This window comes from Armigeres subalbatus, chromosome 1, assembly GCF_024139115.2.
Source record: "Armigeres subalbatus isolate Guangzhou_Male chromosome 1, GZ_Asu_2, whole genome shotgun sequence".
Lineage (NCBI taxonomy): Eukaryota > Metazoa > Arthropoda > Insecta > Diptera > Culicidae > Armigeres > Armigeres subalbatus.
The window spans coordinates 122,059,000-122,077,879 of record NC_085139.1 but is presented as its reverse complement, the minus strand read 5'-3'; the positions used below and the strand labels follow the sequence as shown (position 1 = coordinate 122,077,879).

The 18,880-nt window shown below is 40.1% G+C and overlaps 3 protein-coding genes and 2 non-coding genes across 5 annotated transcripts; 2 read left to right on the top strand and 3 right to left on the bottom strand.

Moving 5' to 3' along the window:
• Window positions 1-922: 922 nt before the first annotated feature.
• Window positions 923-2,213, top strand: LOC134205067 (glutaredoxin 3). The gene is made up of 3 exons (XM_062679960.1): window positions 923-1,134; window positions 1,194-1,622; window positions 1,880-2,213. Exons 1-3 carry the CDS (start codon window positions 1,085-1,087, stop codon window positions 2,055-2,057), a joined length of 657 nt encoding a protein of 218 aa, XP_062535944.1. The 5' UTR covers window positions 923-1,084; the 3' UTR covers window positions 2,058-2,213.
• Window positions 2,214-2,871: 658 nt separating this feature from the next.
• LOC134205068 (probable prefoldin subunit 5) lies at window positions 2,872-4,254 on the bottom strand. The gene is made up of 5 exons (XM_062679961.1): window positions 4,130-4,254; window positions 3,945-4,062; window positions 3,734-3,864; window positions 3,350-3,428; window positions 2,872-3,287 (listed from the first exon to the last, which is right to left on the bottom strand). The coding sequence occupies exons 2-5, from the start codon at window positions 4,044-4,046 to the stop codon at window positions 3,102-3,104; spliced, it is 498 nt and encodes a 165-aa protein (XP_062535945.1). The 5' UTR covers window positions 4,047-4,062; window positions 4,130-4,254; the 3' UTR covers window positions 2,872-3,101.
• A 5,362-nt stretch (window positions 4,255-9,616) lies between these two features.
• Window positions 9,617-9,691, bottom strand: Trnaa-agc (transfer RNA alanine (anticodon AGC)). The gene has a single exon. It is a non-coding gene; the product is annotated as a tRNA-Ala (tRNA).
• Window positions 9,692-10,118: 427 nt separating this feature from the next.
• On the bottom strand, window positions 10,119-10,193 carry Trnaa-agc (transfer RNA alanine (anticodon AGC)). Its single transcript has one exon. It is a non-coding gene; the product is annotated as a tRNA-Ala (tRNA).
• Window positions 10,194-15,001: 4,808 nt separating this feature from the next.
• LOC134205061 (zinc finger protein 37-like) lies at window positions 15,002-18,555 on the top strand. Its single transcript, XM_062679957.1, has 5 exons — window positions 15,002-15,281; window positions 15,340-15,683; window positions 16,039-17,143; window positions 17,212-17,334; window positions 17,961-18,555. The coding sequence occupies exons 1-5, from the start codon at window positions 15,156-15,158 to the stop codon at window positions 18,552-18,554; spliced, it is 2,292 nt and encodes a 763-aa protein (XP_062535941.1). The 5' UTR covers window positions 15,002-15,155; the 3' UTR covers window position 18,555.
• The last annotated feature ends 325 nt before the right edge of the window (window positions 18,556-18,880 follow it).

Sequence of the window (18,880 nt, the reverse complement as noted above, 5' to 3'; positions counted from 1 at the left end):
AATTTCTCTGAATTTTTTTAGGAAGATTTTCACGTAGAAATTTACCATGAAACTTGTGAAAATTAAGGAGAATTTTCAATTTAAATTTTGGAGGATTCCCTTTTTATGTTTTCAAGGAAATCATTAGATTTAAATTTTGAACTGAAGACCCAATTTCAATTCTCTTGAGTTTAGACAAGAAATTCCTCATAATTTTCATCGGAAGTTCTCCTTATTTTACACGAAACATCCTTTGAAATTTTTACAGAAAATTCTTTTAAAAATTCACGGAAAATTTAAAGAGTTCTTCGACGGATATTTAGAGGAAAGTCACATGGAAATGCGGAAAAGATCAAATGAATTCAAAAGGAATTAAGATATAATTCAGGTTCTAGCTCAACGGTTGAATAGATTAAATCAAGTCTGTAAAAAAGAAATCTGTAATAATCGAAATACGCACGTCAAAAACGCCGCCGCCGCCAAGGAAAATTTAAACAAATTCTGCCATCGCACAACTCAAAGTTAATTGCGTATGAGGTCTGAAATGCGTTACAGTTATCAGCCCGCTAGTGCGAAGGTATTTTTATGTTTGGGATTCTAGGTCCGAGACAAAGACTTTTATAACTTTTGTAATTGTTTTTGTATAATATACATATAGAAGTCGCAAAATTTATAAGTATAAATAAAATTATATTTTCCACTCGCTGGCTTATTGATTGTCTTCAGGTATCTTCAAATAAGTAAATAAGTCTTCAAATATTTTGAAAAGTCTTCAAAATGTCTTCACGAAATAAATGTCTTCACAGAGATCCAAATGTCTTCAAATTGAAGACATGTCTTCAAATTTGGCATCTCTGTACCTCACCATTTGCTGTTTACATTTTTCATCATCCACTAATACACTTGCATTTGGTCTTCATTCTCACCTTCTATTTATCTCATTGGGTCAAATCGTAACCGCATCGCGGAAAGACGTCAAGTCAGAAACAGCTCCTTCAATCTACCTCGAATTTTCTATCAGAGCTGCCCTTTGAAGGTTTTCCGTAAATTGGTATTCTCGCTTTTTAAGTTTAATAAGTTTGTAAAAATAGGAACCACTAGCAGCATGGCCGTTACTAATGTGACCAGTGTTGATCAATACAATAAATTGATAAGGTAAGTAGAACTTTTCAGATTGACGGATTTTCCAGTACCCAAGATGTTATCTTGCTCAGCTCGTCGTCCGTGTCCGTCGTATTATTTTCCGCTGAATGGGCCGAACAGTGTAAGCAAATACTCACGGTCATGTCCGAGATGTCCAAGCAGCCACAGTTCAGCGGTCTTCAGTTTCTGGACGTTCCCGCCGAAGATTTATCGGAGGTGGCACTTAAGCACCAGATTGATGCTGTTCCAACGGTCATATTCTTCAAAGCCGGTGGCACTGCAGTGGATCGAATTGACGGAGTGAATATTGCCGCATTGACGACCATGTGTCGCAAACTTGCCGGTGGTACCGGGGATAATGTGGGAAGCGGTGGAAGCTTGGAAGATCGGCTAAAGGCACTGATAAATCGTGCCAATGTGATGATATTTATGAAAGGGGACCGGAACACCCCGCGATGTGGATTTTCCAAGCAGCTGATAGCGATCATCAATGAGACGGGGTAAGTGTGCCAATGGCTGTGACATCTAATAATAACATAGAACTTCATGAATATTGTAGCAAGTATAATGGAACCTGCCATCTCCGAACTGGCAATCCTACGTCCTTGCTCGCCTCAAAAATTTTCGAAAGCTCATAATGCATTATTTGCTGGCCTCAATTGGGGATCCACCATCCGATGCTCAACAGATGTATTGCCCGATTTCGATAGATATGATGTGATAAGGACGATTCAATATTCAAATTTTGTTGTTTTAGCGTACAGTACGACACGTTTGATATTTTGAGCGATGAGGAGGTGCGACAGGGCCTGAAAACCTATTCGGATTGGCCAACCTATCCCCAGGTGTACGTGAAAGGTGAACTGATCGGAGGACTCGATATCATCAAAGAATTGTTGGCAGGTGGAGAACTTAACACGACTCTCAATGCCTAAGATAATGGAAAGCACAGGCCATGATAAGTTGGTAAAGGTCAAAGGTGGTTGCTTCCACGAGAAATGCAAGAACAAAGAAATAAGGCTTTTCAAGGTGAAACATATTTTAAGGTTCTTGTACAAAAAATGACTCAATAATTCAAAAGTTTGAAGCAAGTACTCTTTTTTAAATACTTTTCCGAATGTCCTTAGGGGTGGTACAATAATTACATAAGCCATTATTCTGGGTTTTTCAAATCACATCGTAAAAATATTGTGTTGAGCGTAAAAATATTGCAGACCCTCCTCCACATTAAAACTTATATAATTAGTGATTATTGATTATATAAGGGACGGTACAATAATTATAATCCTTATCAATTTTTTGCCCGGTAGCATTTCATGTCATTTGCTAATGTGCTTATTCTACTTCTCTTATGAAGTGAGGTGTTTTTGAGAATTGTCGATACCTCCTAAACCACAGTCGAAACCAATTCTCGAGTTATTTAAGACGAATACTAAGCAAAAAATTTCTCATTTTCTAAACATAGCTCATTTGTTTTATGATGATGTTGAATGATGAAGTGATATCCACCAAGTGCATATTTACGCAACAATTTGCCGAAAGGATCTGTTTGGAACATCTTTGTCTAAAGATTTCATCATTTTAGTATACTTCTTTTTGGATGGATCAACAATCCAACTGGAACTTGGCCTACTTTACAGTAGGCATTTCCACAGTTATTAGTTGAAATCTTTTCCTAGATGTTTCCCACAAGGCTAAAAAGAGACTCCATATTTCAATTTATTTACATAAATAAAAAGGAGGAACTGGTTGGTGCTGTTAAATGCCAATTTTATTTCCAAAAGCGAACAAAATGTGCTGTTATTCTGATTTTTCAAGTATTACGTTTGGTTTGCGTGGAAAATGATCATGCTGGTCATTCGGCTCACACGTTGAAGCATTAAATAAATACAAACAATGGAGAAAGTATAAAGACCGCATCGATACAGAACTGTATTATTGATAGGCCAGGCAATTCCATAACAAAATACTGTTGGCGATTAGTTCCCGACTATTTCCCCCTTCTTCCGGAGTTCCTTTTCAAACTGAAGAAGTTTAATTTCCATCACTTCACGGATCGCATCACGAATTTTAGATTTTTCCATGCCCAGCACTTCGATTTTTGCCATCTGCTCTTGAACGAAATCGACCCTCCGTTTGAAGAAATTTTTGGCGCTTTCCAGATCCTGTTTGCAGTTAAAATAAAGTTATTTAAAATGATTGCAGTAAAATATATTAAAGAATATACATTTTCCACATAATATCCTGTTCCAATGTCGATGATTACATTATCCGCATCCTTGATGGTCCCTGGGACGTACATGCTCCTGCACAACGAATTAAGAGAAAATAAATCGAAGTAGATAGCTGTTTAAACCATTCATATAATCATTACAGTCGAAATGCTCGCGAGGCACATTGTTAAAGATTATTTCTCAGAATCTTCAAAATGTGGGCACTACACATTTCTTTTACTTTGTTCATTTATCTTTTAACGTATACCTGTTAGGCAGGTCAAGGAAGTTTATTTTTTCAAAAATAAACATAATTAAAAAATCCTGTAACTGGTAGGCTGTCGTAACAAATAAACTTCTACAAAGTATCCCGCAAGCATTACGACTTTAATCCTTACCCCGTAAGCGGCACCAAAATCTGTTTTTCGTTCCAGTCAGGTTTGAACTGCTCTAGCGCTTCCTTGGATCCGGAATATTTGACGCGAGCCATTTTTAATGTTTGCAGGGATTCCTGAAAGACAGTCAATTCCTAAAAAAGAACACAATTATATTAGTAAATTACCGTTTTTAGACGATTATTAATCCCCGCCCCGGTCTAAACATAGTTACCTGATCCAGTTGGTTCTTCAGCTGAGTCAGCTGCTGCAGGTTAAGTGTGTTGAGATCGACCTGCTGCATATGAGGCTTCTCACTGCTGGAAATAGCGGACATTTTCGGGGGAGTTGCACTGTTCAACGATAACAAGGCGAGACTATTGAAAAACCCGACAGGTGCGAAAGCCGAAAACCGAATACCTGCCGGATATGGGAATAAAACAACACTTTCTTCCGATTCCGTTCGCGAGCACTCAACCGCAAGACCGAACCGAGTTTTCCTTTTTCCTTTTTTGTTGCAGCGAATGTGTGGGAAACGTCAAAATTAGAACCGAGAGCCAGGTGGCTCACTTCACTGAAAAACTAAACTATCCAAAATCGAGTGTATTGGGGATGTATACACTCTGAGAAAAATCTACACTCTAACTTTCACCTACTCAGTGATTGAGTAAAATTGTATTGCCATCTCTTTTCTTCCCACGGAAATTTTACTCAGTTTCCGTCAAAAACAGGATTACTCATAGTTTTGAGTTGTCCTGCTTTTGACGGAAATTGAGTAAAATTTCCGTGGGATGGAAAGAGAGAGCAATACAATTTTACTCAGTCACTGAGTAGGTGAAAGTTAGCGTGTATATTTACTAAGAGCATCATTATCGGTCGCGAGCATTTTAAATAAATCACCAGCACAGCGCTTTCATTTTAGTTTCGTCACTCGTTTCCGAATCAGTCACTATTTTCGGCTCTCAATTTGGTTGCTGTATTCCGTATCGGTGACGTTTGACAGTTGACAGTTCATTAAATAGCAGCGCTCTTTTCGCGCTACCAAATTTGGTCACCTGTCAGCGACCGGTAAAGTGTCAAGTAATGATACTGCGCTGCCAAACGGCTTAAACTCACCACCGGTAATCTTGCTCTAAATAGATTAAAGACCATTCTAAACGGCTATAGACGAATCCAAGTAAAAATAAGAAGAAGACACACGACGGTGTTAACTTTGACAGATCCTACAGCACAGCATAGGAAGATCATTTCAAAATGCTTATAATAAATTCTAGACAAAATGTAACTAAAATCTGATTGATGTATGATTCGGAAAAAGTTCCGAACTGTACACGTAAAAAAATAACCTTATATGTTATGGCAAAAAAACATTCGAAAATACTTATACTCTACATTATGCCACCTAATGAATGATCCCATACCAAAAAGCTTAACACCATAAGTTAATGAAAAGTATCGCTAGTCAAGTTGAAAACCGGAATGGGGGACTAGCGAAGTTGGATTTTTCTCGCAATCCGTACGTTAAACCTAACTTCGCTAGTAGTGCGCTAGTCTAATTAGGCCCTAATTAGACTAGCGCGCCACTAGCGAAGTTAGGTTTAACGTACGTATTGCGAGAAAAATCCAACTTCGCTAGTCCTGTATTCCGGTTTTCAACTTAATCGAGTATATAAGTTTCCGAATGTATGTGACTAATGCGATGGATAAGTTTTTTTCTTATACATGTCATTAAGCGTCTGCTTTGGCAAAAAAGTATTAGAAATATTAATAATAAACAACATTAATTTTTTTTACGTGTACGATAGATACATTTTTGGAAAATATTCAAAAAAATTAGATAAGCTTTCAGATATGTAATTCAGAACTTTTTCCGTACCGTACATCAATCAGATTTTAATTACAATTTGTCTAGAATTTATTATAAGCATTTCAAAATGATATTCCTATGCTATGCTGTAGGATCCGAGGGGTGCGCCACTCCCACGATGAGCCCTAGATGAAGTTTCATCAACATAAAGATTTTCGCGATTGGAATGATTTTTTCTTGCGATGAAACTTTTTACGTGCGATTAACGCGATCACTCGCGATGAAAGCGCGATAACGATGCGATAAACGCGGTGACAGTATGCAACTGCTCGAAAAATTGTACAACAAGAACCGTCAAAAATGATATGACATTTCTCGTTGTCAGATATTCGATCAGTTTTATTAATAACAGTTTCGCTTGTCAGTGAACATTTCTCTCGTGTTTACTGAGGTCCGGGTCTTTATGTGTGTTCTCTGCTGCGTTCCATTAGCCACTTGGCTGATATTTACGGTAAATCCGATAAACACTTTCGGGAGTCATCTGTGGCATCTATGCAACGTGTGCCGGCGGCATCTAAGCAAGGTGTGCCGGGCCTATTTGTTAATGCCTGATCTGAAGCTGGTCTATCCTCTCAACCAGTAATAACGTCATCCATTCCCGCATCGCCATATTCATCTACTGCAAGGTTAGACTCTTCTAAAATCTTATCCAGGGCATAAACAGCAGCACCCAGCACCTTCCGCACTAGGCTCAGTCGCATCTTCTTTACCCATTTGCAGTATTTGCGAAAGCGCATCCAACATTCACTCTAATAGCAGACGATAAAGAAATTCGGATTCGGATGCTTCGACATATGTCGAAAGTTCTTCCCCGAAATGATAAACTATGTTAAGCCTTTTACTTAATAAGTGCTGGATAGATGTAAGCTACCTCGTATCTTGAAAATTCATTTGACTTAAGAACTTCCATGGAATTTGTGAAATAATTGTTTGTCAATAACGACGCAGTCTACAGGGGATTGCTGTGCATCTCATCTTCTCATGACTGTCAGATCACCATCAAGTGTTACAGCTTTTAATGGGGAAGGAAGAGTCCATAATATCTACGCTGGTAAGTTTTTTTTTATATATATTTAAAAGAGTTTACTGTTTATCCCTAATTTTCTTTCAGATTCGGTCAACATATACAAACTTCCTTAGGGATTCTTAACGACATATTTTGGAGTCTCCGATCGGAATTGAGAAAACCCTTCGGGGATTCGAGTGAAATCCATTGTGTATTTCAAGATGAATTATGGATTCCAAGCAAAATCCTTTTTTTCTTTTGTTTGAAATGGTAAAATGAATATTCCGTAAAATGCGTATGACATCAAATGTAAGTTCTTTTTTGCTCTATTTATAAATTGGTAAAAGCTGACATTTTTCCTTTCTCGTACACTAATTTCTCTTTGAAAAGATTGTTAGTGGTTGTTGTATCGCCCTCCTCACCCTAGCGGTAAGATGCGCGGCTATAAAGCAAGACCGTGCTGAGGGTGGCTGGGTTCGATTCCCGATGCCGATCTAGGCAATTTTCGGCTTGGAAATTGTCTCGACTTTCCTGGGCATAAAAGTATCATCGTGTTAGCCTCATGATATACGAATGCAAAAATGGTAACTTGGCTTAGAAACCTCGCAGTTAATAACTGTGGAAGTGCTGAATGAACACTAAGATGCGAAACGGCAATGTCCCAATTGGGGATGGAATGCCAATAATAATAATAATAATAATAATAAGAAGAAGGTTGTTGTATCGCCTTCCTGTTAGCCCTTTACAGCAATTCCTCAGTGCCGCAGTCTTAGGAAACAATGGCCATTAGATCCGTATGGGCGCTAATTGAACATTTTCGTTTCAGCGTGACTATCTGGGATATAAATACTAGGGCTAGGATGTATCAACGAAAGAACATCGTACTGGTCCAAACGGAAGCGCCGATGAGGTGGCGTGGCGATGGTGTGTAATGCGATGAGCAGGAAACAATATTCGATAAAATCCAAAAAATGATTTAAATTTGAAAAAGTATATCTTATAATCTAATTTAATTAAAATAAGAAAGTACTAATTTGAAAGAAAACTCAACTATAATCATTCATCCATATGCAACGTACGTGCATCCTGTACTGAAATAATCATTATCATTCATAGACCGGCCCGGGATATTGAACTCAGCCATCTTATCCGTAGTCTTACTTTGTAGCCGCGCATTCTATCTCGCATTCTACTGCTAGGTAAGGAAGCTCTTCTCTATAAGGTTATATAAAACAACCCTGAAGCAAAATTTAATTCAAATAATGATAGGGGGTGAGGAAACCTATTTTAGTTGAAATGGCTTAACTAATAACTTTCAATTAGTCGAACTAGATTCAAAGATGTTTGTATTTATTCTGAAGAATTGTAAAGTACGGACAACAAAATAAATTCAATTAAATGCATATTTTATTGAGTAATTCAACGAATGCAAATAAGGGAGATTCACAAATTACGTAACGTCGTTGAGGGAGGGAGGGAGTCAAACCATGCGTTATCATCCATATAGAATGTGTTACGAGGGGGAGAGAGGAGGGTTAAATCTACCTAAAAAAACGTTACACAATTTGTGAACGGTCTTCAAATTGCAAGTCAAATCGTTACCTAGTTTTGACAAGGTCGTGCGACCGCTAACCAGCTGGCTATCTTTGGCTATTCTTCGACATGGAGTATCTGCCATCTCATGTCGTGTTTAGTTGATAGCCTTCTTGCTGCCCTGTTGGCCAACAAAAGAATTCATCAATGTATTTGCGATTTAGAAAGGATTGCTGGCAAGCCTAGCCATGATGTCTGATTGAGAAATAACTTGTCTGGGGAATGGCATCGTAAAAAAACAACGTGGGACAACTATGCTTGTGGAGACGACACAGCGCGTCGACAGTTCCTTTTTATTCTCAGCTTTTTATGCTTGCATTTCTGGGTGAGGCGATTCACAAATCGGTCTTGAACTCAAAGATACCATCATCAACAGACAGGATACCATCATCGAAGCTACAGCAATTTTGCTCAGACTCCAGACCGTATAGGAAACGGCAGTGACTATCAATTCATTGATGATACGCAGAGTGTTTGATCTGGACATTATACCGGCATACTTGGTGGCCTGACGCCACCAGAATATTTGGCTTGCCCTCGACCAAGTGCTTCATGTCGGCCTGGATAGCTGTTTCGTTGTACTTTCCGTTGTACCGTTCAGAAGCTTGAAATCGAAGATGATGTTTGGTGGCGATCTGGTCCCTGGCGGCATCTACGATCCGTCGCTTCATACTGGTGAACGCCATGTTATTAGTTCCTGCCCTGGAGGTCAGAGTCGGATTATCATCAGATTCACTATACGGTAAATGAATTTGGGAACTTACATTGAAAGAAACAGCGCCAGTAGTAATTCCTGTTACTGTCGCATGTTGTCGGATTTACTGCGGAGGTATCATTTGAAGCAGCTCTGTCAGTTACCATTTCCCATAGCTCGTGACGTTTTTACTCTGTTGACAAAAACCGGAAAAAACAGCTCGAATGTGATTGCCATGGCTGCTAGATTTGCTTCTTACGATTCGAGCAAAAACCAGTAGCGATAAGGTGCGATGGGACGCGATTTTGCGATTAATATCGCGATTAATAATATTAGTGCGATAATGAAGGCGATGACTTTTCGACCAGAATTAAATAAGATTTCGCAGCGATTAAGTGTGAAATCGCAAAGTGACGCCCCCCTCGGTAGGATCTGTCAAAGTTAACACCGTCGTGTGTCTTCTTCTTATTTTTACTTGGATTCGTCTATTCGCAAAGAATCGAACGAGTCCGCAGCTTCCCAGATATTGCTCTTTTCCCAATTGTTTAGAGCTTTCTGTGATAATCCTTCCCGCTTAAATCAAAACGATCTACTGTACTGTAATTATTATTCATATGAGTTAAGCATTACGGTTACCATTTATGCAATAATAGACTTAACATATAATTGTGATATGAAAACTCATATGTGAATATGTACGTTATGTAGAAGATATTGATTTGGAAAATGTATTGGAGGTAACCACTTTTCCTTCGATGGGACTCGAACCCATGACCCTACAGTACGCTAGACTGGTGCTTTAACCAACTAAGCTACGAAGGACCTCCGTCGGCCTTCGCAACCTAGCGGCTACTGAACGAGCTCGAGATTCCCAAATTGGACGCATAGTCAAATCACTCGCAATCCATTTCTCAAGCCAATACTTCCACATGTGTATTGTACACGTCCACATTAGAGGAGCGTGAGTATTTAGCATGTCTGGCGGCTATACACATTCTTCATCAGCAACGGTACTGATCAAGTGAGGTTGTGTAAGCATTTGCCAGTCGGTCGTCAAGCTCAGACCCGACCGCATTGCGTAGGCAAGAGCACGCAACTCCAGTTCAGTTCAATCAAAGGTAATTACCTATTTCCGGGGATTAAACTACCCGACTTGGACGTTAATTTACAATGTTATTAAAACTCATATGTGAATATGTACGTTATGTGGAAGATATTGATTTGGAAAATGTATTGGAGGTAACCACTTTTCCTTCGATGGGACTCGAACCCATGACCCTACAGTACGCTAGACTGGTGCTTTAACCAACTAAGCTACGAAGGACCTCCGTCGGCCTTCGCAACCTAGCGGCTACTGAACGAGCTCGAGATTCCCAAATTGGACGCATAGTCAAATCACTCGCAATCCATTTCTCAAGCCAATACTTCCACATGTGTATAGTACTCGTCCACATTAGAGGAGCGTGAGTATTTAGAATGTCTGGCGGCTATACACATTCTTCATCAGCAACGGTACTGATCAAGTGAGGTTGTGTAAGCATTTGCCAGTCGGTCGTCAAGCTCAGACCCGACCGCATTGCTGATCAAGTGAGGTTGTGTAAGCATTTGCCAGTCGGTCGTCAAGCTCAGACCCGACCGCATTGCGTAGGCAAGAGCACGCAACTCAAGTTCAGTTCAATCAAAGGTAATTACCTATTTCCGGGGATTAAACCACCCGACTTGGACGTTAATTTACAATGTTCATGGGTTCGAGTCCCATCGAAGGAAAAGTGGTTACCTCCATTACATTTTCCAAATCAATATCTTCCACATAACGTACATATTCACATATGAGTTTTCATAACATTGTAAATTAACGTCCAAGTCGGGTGGTTTAATCCCCGGAAATAGGTAATTACCTTTGATTGAACTGAACTTGAGTTGCGTGCTCTTGCCTACGCAATGCGGTCGGATCTGAGCTTGACGACCGACTGGCAAATGCTTACACAACCTCACTTGATCAGTACCGTTGCTGATGAAGAATGTGTATAGCCGCAAGACATTCTAAATACTCATGCTCCTCTAATGTGGACGTGTACAATACACATGTGGAAGTATTGGCTTGAGAAATGGATTGCGAGTGATTTGACTATGCGTCCAATTTGGGAATCTCGAGCTCGTTCAGTAGCCGCTAGGTTGCGAAGGCCGACGGAGGTCCTTCGTAGCTTAGTTGGTTAAAGCACCAGTCTAGCGTACTGTAGGGTCATGGATTCGAGTCCCATCGAAGGAAAAGTGGTTACCTCCAATACATTTTCCAAATCAATATCTTCCACATAACGTACATATTCACATATGAGTTTTCATAACATTGTAAATTAACGTCCAAGTCGGGTGGTTTAATCCCCGGAAATAGGTAATTACCTTTGATTGAACTGATATAATTGTGAGTTTTTGTAAAACGAATGCTGTACAGCATTTTGGAACAACGGCACCATATGCAATAATTTTACAATATATTGCTTGTTTATAATTTTTTATTATCCATGATAGATTTTCTTTAAGAAGAAAATCATAATAAACTGTAATTAGCCATCAACAGATACATCAAAATTACGTTAAGTGCTTTTCTTCTGCAATACGTGTGCCTATCTCTGGAAAGACAAACGACTGCCAAGTTTTATTTAGATGTGACGAAAGCTAGTTTGTTTTTTTTTATAAATTTGTTTATTAAGGCTCAGGCGTTTTCTCAAAACTTAACGGAGCCAAAAACAATTTAAATAACACAAAGTGGTTAATTTAACAATAAAAAAGCATCATCTAGCGGTCTTTCGAGAGCTCTTTCTCGGTGGTGCTCGCTCGGTGGATCCAGAAGAAGCAAATTGTGCCCGACGCTGGCTCGCCTCTAGCTTTCGTGTTTTTTCCTTCATGACTACCTTGAAGTCATTGACCAGCTGCGAACAGTTTGGAATTCCGAACGTTCTTTCGATATACTCGTCGTCAATATCCGATCTCTGCTTTTCTGGCATCTCTCTTATTTCCTGCATCTGACTTTCTTCCTCTTGATGGTCTCCAACAATTTCTTCCTCCACTTCAATGATTTCCCCTTCCATTACTTCCGCTATTTCCGCTTTTTCTACAATTTCCGATGTTTTCGCTTCTTCTGCAATTTCCGATTCCGAGCATGTTAACGAGCCTGGATTAAAAACAAAGAGACGCAATACTCCTACCTTTATCAACCTTGTGCTCGATTGGAACAACCGATTTGACAGCAAATGCGCTGTTCCAATTTTGACACTTCATCTCTTTGTTAGGAGTGCAGCCTCTTTAGAGCATGTATTCCTCAAACCGTCATGGAAAACTTTTACTTTTCGGAAGTTGACTTCAATCGACGGAGGGATTTCCTTCGCAATTTCCATATATACACCCCTAACCACCAGTGTAGACATGGTTCAAACCCAGGTGAGGAGGAAACTTTTCTCTAATTGTACGATGAACTTTTCCGAACTGGTTGAGAACCACTGTCAGTTCGTTGTCTGTTATCTCCGGTGGCAGGTCAAACACCCGAACGTACACACCTAAAATAAATCGCCGAATTCGGTAAAATTTTACCGAAATCTCAACAGCAGAACTGTTCGGTAAATAATTTAACTGATTTTCGGTGATTTTGACAGTTGAGTAATGGAAAAAGTTACAAAAAATCTGTAAAATAAATTACCGAACAGTTCTGCTGTTAAGATTTCGGTAAAATTTACCGAATACGGTGAAATGAGTTATGTGTGTAACGAGAATTGCGACCCGCTTTTACCATGCACACCTCCACAGTTTTCCCATTGGCATATTTAAACTTCCTCGGTTCCGCATTTCTTCGAAGCGATTCTAACATAACTGCCTCGGAAATAAACTTGATGCAAATGCTTCTGTTGGCCGTCAGTTTATAGACAGCTTCCACATGCGACACATCACAGTCCAATTGTTTCACGAATTCGGCTATCTCTAACCACGACGGCCGAGGTGAATCGATTGCGAAACGGAATTCAACCGTATTAATAAACACCTCACTCATGACGTTGCGTTTGCTCATGTAAAGCAGAGAAGAAAACGACCCGGCGATATTCACTGGTGCAGAACAAAGCTATCGGCAAACAATTGAAATAAAAAACTAATAATTCCGGCAGAGCACATCTGTAGTCGCATGCGTCCTATACGACAGATGCCGAGCAACTGGAAGCTAGTTTGTTTAAACGAGACAGTCGATATGTTTTTGTTGTGGAATATTTTGTTTTATTTGTTGCAACAAGAATAAGGTAGTAATATAATCAAGTTCATTTATACATTATTGTCGCGCTTATCTTTTTCTAGACTGCTGCGGCGATCTTACACTCCCAGGCTCGACTGCGAAGGTAAACGTCAAGATAGCCGCCGAAAGGCAGAATTTTCGCGCTCAAAATAAAACCATACGTGCTTTTCGCGAAATGACAGCAGTGTTCGATTGTATTAGTGAGAGGCAACCGGAGTCACTGAGTACGTGGAGAGTGTTTATCATGGCAAGTGCATATGGTGGGTGAGATTTTCATTGACTCTGTTGTTTTTAGTGACCGCTGCGATTACCTGAGAAATAACCAGCAGGAAGCCGAAGTATTCTATTTTATCTCGAGATGCATAATATAAATATGCAAATTATTAATACTGGTATTGTTTTACAGTTTCCAACAGGAAGAAAAGGATGCAGATCCCCAGGTCCCAAAACGATACTATATTGCGTCGCAGGATCAGCAAAGGGCAGGAAAATGATGTGGCTGACCTTTTCCAAGGAAGTGATGAAGGTTTGTGATTACACTGTCGAATCGATGCCTATCCGCAAGCGCTGGTTGTGCGTGGGCTACACGGGCCACCAGATCTGTAAAGTTGTACACCGAGGTTAAACACCGATTAGAAGACCATTACAATCACCGCAGGATGAAAACAGATTTGTTCCAGGGTTTCAGCCTGTGTTATCGTTGCTGCTTCGAATCCTGTGCAATCAGACAGTAAGTCAAGCGGAACTTATCAGGTGGAAGCTATCGACGAACATGAATAAAGATATGTAATTTTAATTTGTATGTATTATTCCGAGTATTACGAGGAGTATTATTTATTATATACCATTTATGATCGAAATACATTATGTAATCAATTCCGGGCATGAATAAATATGTTTTTCCTAACTCGTACGCCAAGAGCTTGTAAATTCCATATGCACAATCCTCTAGCATAATATCTTTTAAAAAAAATTCGGAGACCCAATGGTGTATAAGTGTGTCGAAACACTTATGTTTTTGGCACTTATCTCTTTGATAGTAAAAATCATAGATTCCTGCCAGAATTCACTAATAAATAACAAAAACTTATCTTTGATTTGCTAACGACAAGTTTTTTTCGACTGCGGATGACTAAAATTGTGTTTAGGTGTCTATAAATAGATTGATAGCTTGCATTCCTAATGCCGTTTTAGAGCAGATATGCACTTGAAATGTCCTGTGCTTCAAGGCATTTAATAGCATTTAATGAGCATTATAGGTAAATATGATGCTAATACTAATGCCACTTCTGTCTAGACTTCAATGCATTAGCAATGCTTATATAGAACATGTATGTTTCAAGAATGCTATGTTCAGCTTTGAAGCTGCTTTAATGCCAATACATATAAGGCTATAAACATGCTGTGACTTAATGCTTACGGTTACTTGGGTAATTGGAAGTTTTCGCCAGGAGAAGTTAATTGCCGATAATTAGCACTAACTGCGTTTGAATCAATCACCCATAATGAGCGCTGAATTCGGGTATGCTACCAAAAAACCGGGTACCAAAAACAGAAGTACCAAAAACGATGTTGGGATAGAGTTCCATTGTACCGCGGATGACAGGCGTTTCATCCTCCTGACACCGTCACACTTTTGGTCACAGTTTGGAACCGTCACACTTTCAAACTGTGTTGTTCGATTTAGTGTGAACATAGCGCAATAAGTCTAAATAGGAGTGAATGTTGCAATATGAATGGAAAATTTTGATGTCGGCCCTAAAATGAGTAACCTGGAATTACAGTGTATTAATTAAAAGTGCGTCCTCGAATTTTGATTGCAACCTTTTTCAAATGTAACGCTAGAACTTTTGACTTTTTCAAAACGTCCGTGCTGAGCTGAGCGTTTGTTTGTACACACGGGAAGATTGGTCTTCGTTCGCATCTTCCGGATGCAAGCTGGGTCCCTTGAAACCCGTTTTTAACTGTGAATTAAACACGATCTACGTTTCGCGCGAGTGCTGAAGAATCATGGCACCGAGGAAAGCTCGGATGTGTCGCATGTGTCTCTCAACAACAGCAATTCTGCGATCGATTTTTACCATCTTCCGGAACTATAATCTGGTGTTCATAATTCGGGAGCTGGTCAAGCTTGAGGTAAGTGCCATTTTGCGATCTAATTAGGTACAATAAAAAGAGTGATTATTTTTTGCAGATAAAAGAAGATGATAAACTTCCGAAATCTATCTGCAAATCTTGTGCGGTCAAGTTGATCCGGATGCGTGAACATGCTACGCTGTTCATCGACAGCGATCGGAAGTTGCGTGACAAGCTGTCCGGTTCGGGTGCCGAACTGCCGGATGTGCTCGACGAGTTGGGGCAAAAGCGGAAGCGAAAGTACACCAAGCGAACGGATTACGACAGTGATTCTGTGGATGGGGGCGCTGATCTGGTGGCCGATCGAGGAGAGAGCGATGACGATGATAGGAACGAAGGACCGGTGAAGGAGGAACTGGGAGAGAATGATAGATTGGATGAAAATGTCAAAGAGAATAACTTGTGAGTTTGATTTCCCTCAATCGTGGTTCTTTCAAATCCAGTTGTTTACTTATGTTCCATTTAATAACTTTATTTTTTAACTTAGCCCGTTATTGAAAGTTATTTTATGTAACGCTCCACTGAAAAAATGTAAATTTGAATCTTTCCAGACATAGAGAGTGGAGAGAGAAGGTCAAAATTTCATAAAAAGCAAATAGATGCACAAAATGTACTTAAATTAATTTTTTTCTGAAATGCTATTTGTGACCTCTCTGATATACTTGTTTTATTACATTTTATAATGCAATCCTTATTGATTGCTCCTATTGTTATAATAAAATTATGCTACATATTATCATTTTTAAATAATTTTCAGCGTCGAAATCAGTGAGGTCAAAGAGGAACTTATGGATAGCGATGATGATGATCTTCCTCTCAAAATTCTTTCAATTTCCGTTGACAATACCGATTTAAATAATGTTGTTAAAGACGAGGAAGAGAAACCGTTGATTATTGATGAATGCAAGAAGGAAGACAGTACAACGGATAATCCAGACTTGTCATTTGAGGTCCGGGTAGAGATGGACAAGAAGGGAGCTGGTAACGATTCTGATGATCCAGTTGCTCTAAGTCCAATGCATTCCGATGGTGGTAGTGATTATGAAGTCCCGGTGAGAAAAACTCGGTTGTCCCGTCGAACGAAGAAAGAGTTGGCCAGCGAACCGAAACAGAAGCGGACTTACAAGAGACGGAAAAAGGTGGCAAAGGTAGAAAGTGATACAGAGGACGATGAAGATGTGGACGATGAAGATAAAGATAAGTCCTTCGTAATTAGCGACGAAATCAATCGATATAAAAAAGATGAACTGGATGGTTCTGAAGATGAGGCAAAGGTGAAAAAGAAAAGAGGTCGAAAAAAGGGAACAAAGTTGTTAAAGGATCCCAACAAACCGGTTCAGAAACGACGACCCGGTGCTCCAAGGAAGTTCCCGGAACCTACGGGGCCAGTGCCAACGATGCACGACTACAAGTGTTATATTTGCAATAGCGAATCCTTGGGTTGTAAGAAAGCATTGCTGGAGCACTTTTCGACTCACGTGGATCGAATCCCTTTCACGTGCAAGGAATGCGTGATGGAAACGGTAGTCATTACTCGGGTGCGAGGTCTGAATAGCCACATGAAGATGCATGCTCAACCGGTCAAGTGCGATTACTGCGATCGGCGGTATAGCAATTCTGCCGGCAAGTACTATCATACGCAGGTGTTCCATCTAGGGCTTGGAGCTCCATGTCAGGTCGATTGTGAAATTTGCGGCAAAACGTGCGGTTCGCAACAGGCGCTGAAATCGCACATGAAATATCACACGACGAAGCTCAAGTGCAGTCAGTGTGACATGGTGTTTAACCACCCGAATAAGCGTAGGAATCATGAACGGCTGCACGATGAGAACAGAGGTATGGAGTGTGTGATATGTAAGAAGGTGGGTAGATTTTTTTTGCTAAAGTATGGTGTATTTGGTGTGGTTCTACATAATGATAATGTTTTCAGGTTCTACTAAGTCTCGAATCATACGATGTGCATTTAAAAAAGCATAGTCAGGAACGCAGCTACCAGTGCAATCTTTGCTCGAAGAAGTTTGCTACTTCTTGTAATCTTATTCTTCACTTGAAGGTGAGTCTTATTGGTTTCATTATTAAGGGGTCGGGTGTACTAAATGAAAGCAAGAGCCAATAAATAATTATTTTTTTGGCACAAGTTTTTACCTGTAGACAGCATTCGAATCCTGCGGGAAATAAAATAATCTCTCTGTATACACTCGCGATATGGAACATGTCGTGAAAAACATTTTTCTTTTGCGAGCTGTAATGATAACGAACTGATTCATGAGGATGTGCTCAACGATAAATTGCTTTAAAAAAGTTAAAATAACAGGAGGTTGAGTTGCACCGATGCGAAACCGTATTCCCCGACGGCAAACGACCAAGAACGAAGTGTATTATTGCTTATCGGTGGGTTCCTCGTTTCTGTTTTTCTGCACATGTATTAAATTGTAACAAACATGTTTTCGTAAGTTGACAGAATTTTGCTGTCTCGAATGATACCAGTCTCGGTAATAGTGTCACTTATAACACTATGCGAGCCGTTCAAAGGTTTTCCAATGCAGAACGTTTGACAAAAGAAAGCTGATCAATCAATTAACTGTTAATCATGTGGCCCTAGCTGGGTTTTCAGTAATGTGCTGCCTTGTGTACTTTCCTTTTTTAATTTTACAATTTCTTGCCATTTCCTACATACAGGTCCACGCCAAGAACGACAATTACCGGCCGGCCAAGTCCTGGGTTGAGCATTACACCGTACTGAGCCGCAATCCGATGCACTTCAAATGCAACCACTGCGACCGGTACAACACCGACAAAGTGAACAACATGATCTCGCACCTGCAGGCCCATTTCAAAGAGTACGAGTGTGATCAGTGCAAGCACAAGTTCGCAACGGCGAAACAGCTGAGAGCGCATTACACCACCCATACCGGGGACAAACCGGAAAAGTGCAAGTACTGTGAAAAGGTGTTCTCCACCAAAAACAACCTGCGTATCCACCTGAAGGCGTCCCACCCGGAGTGGGTTCCTCAGCGGCAGCAAGCACCCACCGTTACGGTGACTCAGCCGGCTGCTAACGAAACAGCGATACCGGCAACGGTAGTTACGCTTGTTCCGACGGTAACACCCGGCCCGCAACCTCCGGCCAGCACACCCAATTCGGATATTTTCGATGCTGCGAGCAGCAACAGCGGCTTCGGCATGATGAATCAACAGCACGTGCAACAACAGCAGCGAATGCAACAGCTGCAGCACCAACCGGTGACAAATATGAACATTCTTCGAAGTTAAGGTAAGTTATAAAATATTAGTTTATGATTAATTTATGTGTTCTTGTAGATAGTCTGGAAACATTACAATACTTTTATTTATAATCGACTCAATGTAGATCATTGTATGTGATACATCACAAATCCAATGTCCACAGAAAGTAACGACAACCGATTCCTACTTCAGGGCAAACCAATTGACCTCAATTAAAAATTAGCAAGTCAATCAAACAAAGTAAATTCTGTTATGCTGTAACTTTGCCAAATCAAAGAAACCAACCGACAGCAATTTAAATTAGCTAATTCATTCCGAACGTCGGCACTGGGATGCGGCTGCAATGCTGGATG

Bases quoted from the DNA above. Each gene is read 5' to 3' on its own strand.
- LOC134205061 (XM_062679957.1), top strand. From the start codon at position 15,156: ATGGCACCGAGGAAAGCTCGGATGTGTCGCATGTGTCTCTCAACAACA. The intron at 15,684-16,038 runs GTGAGTTTGATT...AATAATTTTCAG, and splicing joins AATGTCAAAGAGAATAACTT to CGTCGAAATCAGTGAGGTCA. The intron at 17,335-17,960 runs GTGAGTCTTATT...TCCTACATACAG, and splicing joins ATCTTATTCTTCACTTGAAG to GTCCACGCCAAGAACGACAA.
- LOC134205068 (XM_062679961.1), bottom strand. From the start codon at position 4,046: ATGTCCGCTATTTCCAGCAGTGAGAAGCCTCATATGCAGCAGGTCGAT. The intron at 3,865-3,944 runs GTAACTATGTTT...GTTCTTTTTTAG, and splicing joins TGAAGAACCAACTGGATCAG to GAATTGACTGTCTTTCAGGA. The intron at 3,288-3,349 runs GTATATTCTTTA...AACTGCAAACAG, and splicing joins CAGGATATTATGTGGAAAAT to GATCTGGAAAGCGCCAAAAA.
- LOC134205067 (XM_062679960.1), top strand. From the start codon at position 1,085: ATGGCCGTTACTAATGTGACCAGTGTTGATCAATACAATAAATTGATA. The intron at 1,135-1,193 runs GTAAGTAGAACT...TATCTTGCTCAG, and splicing joins CAATACAATAAATTGATAAG to CTCGTCGTCCGTGTCCGTCG. The intron at 1,623-1,879 runs GTAAGTGTGCCA...TTGTTGTTTTAG, and splicing joins GCGATCATCAATGAGACGGG to CGTACAGTACGACACGTTTG.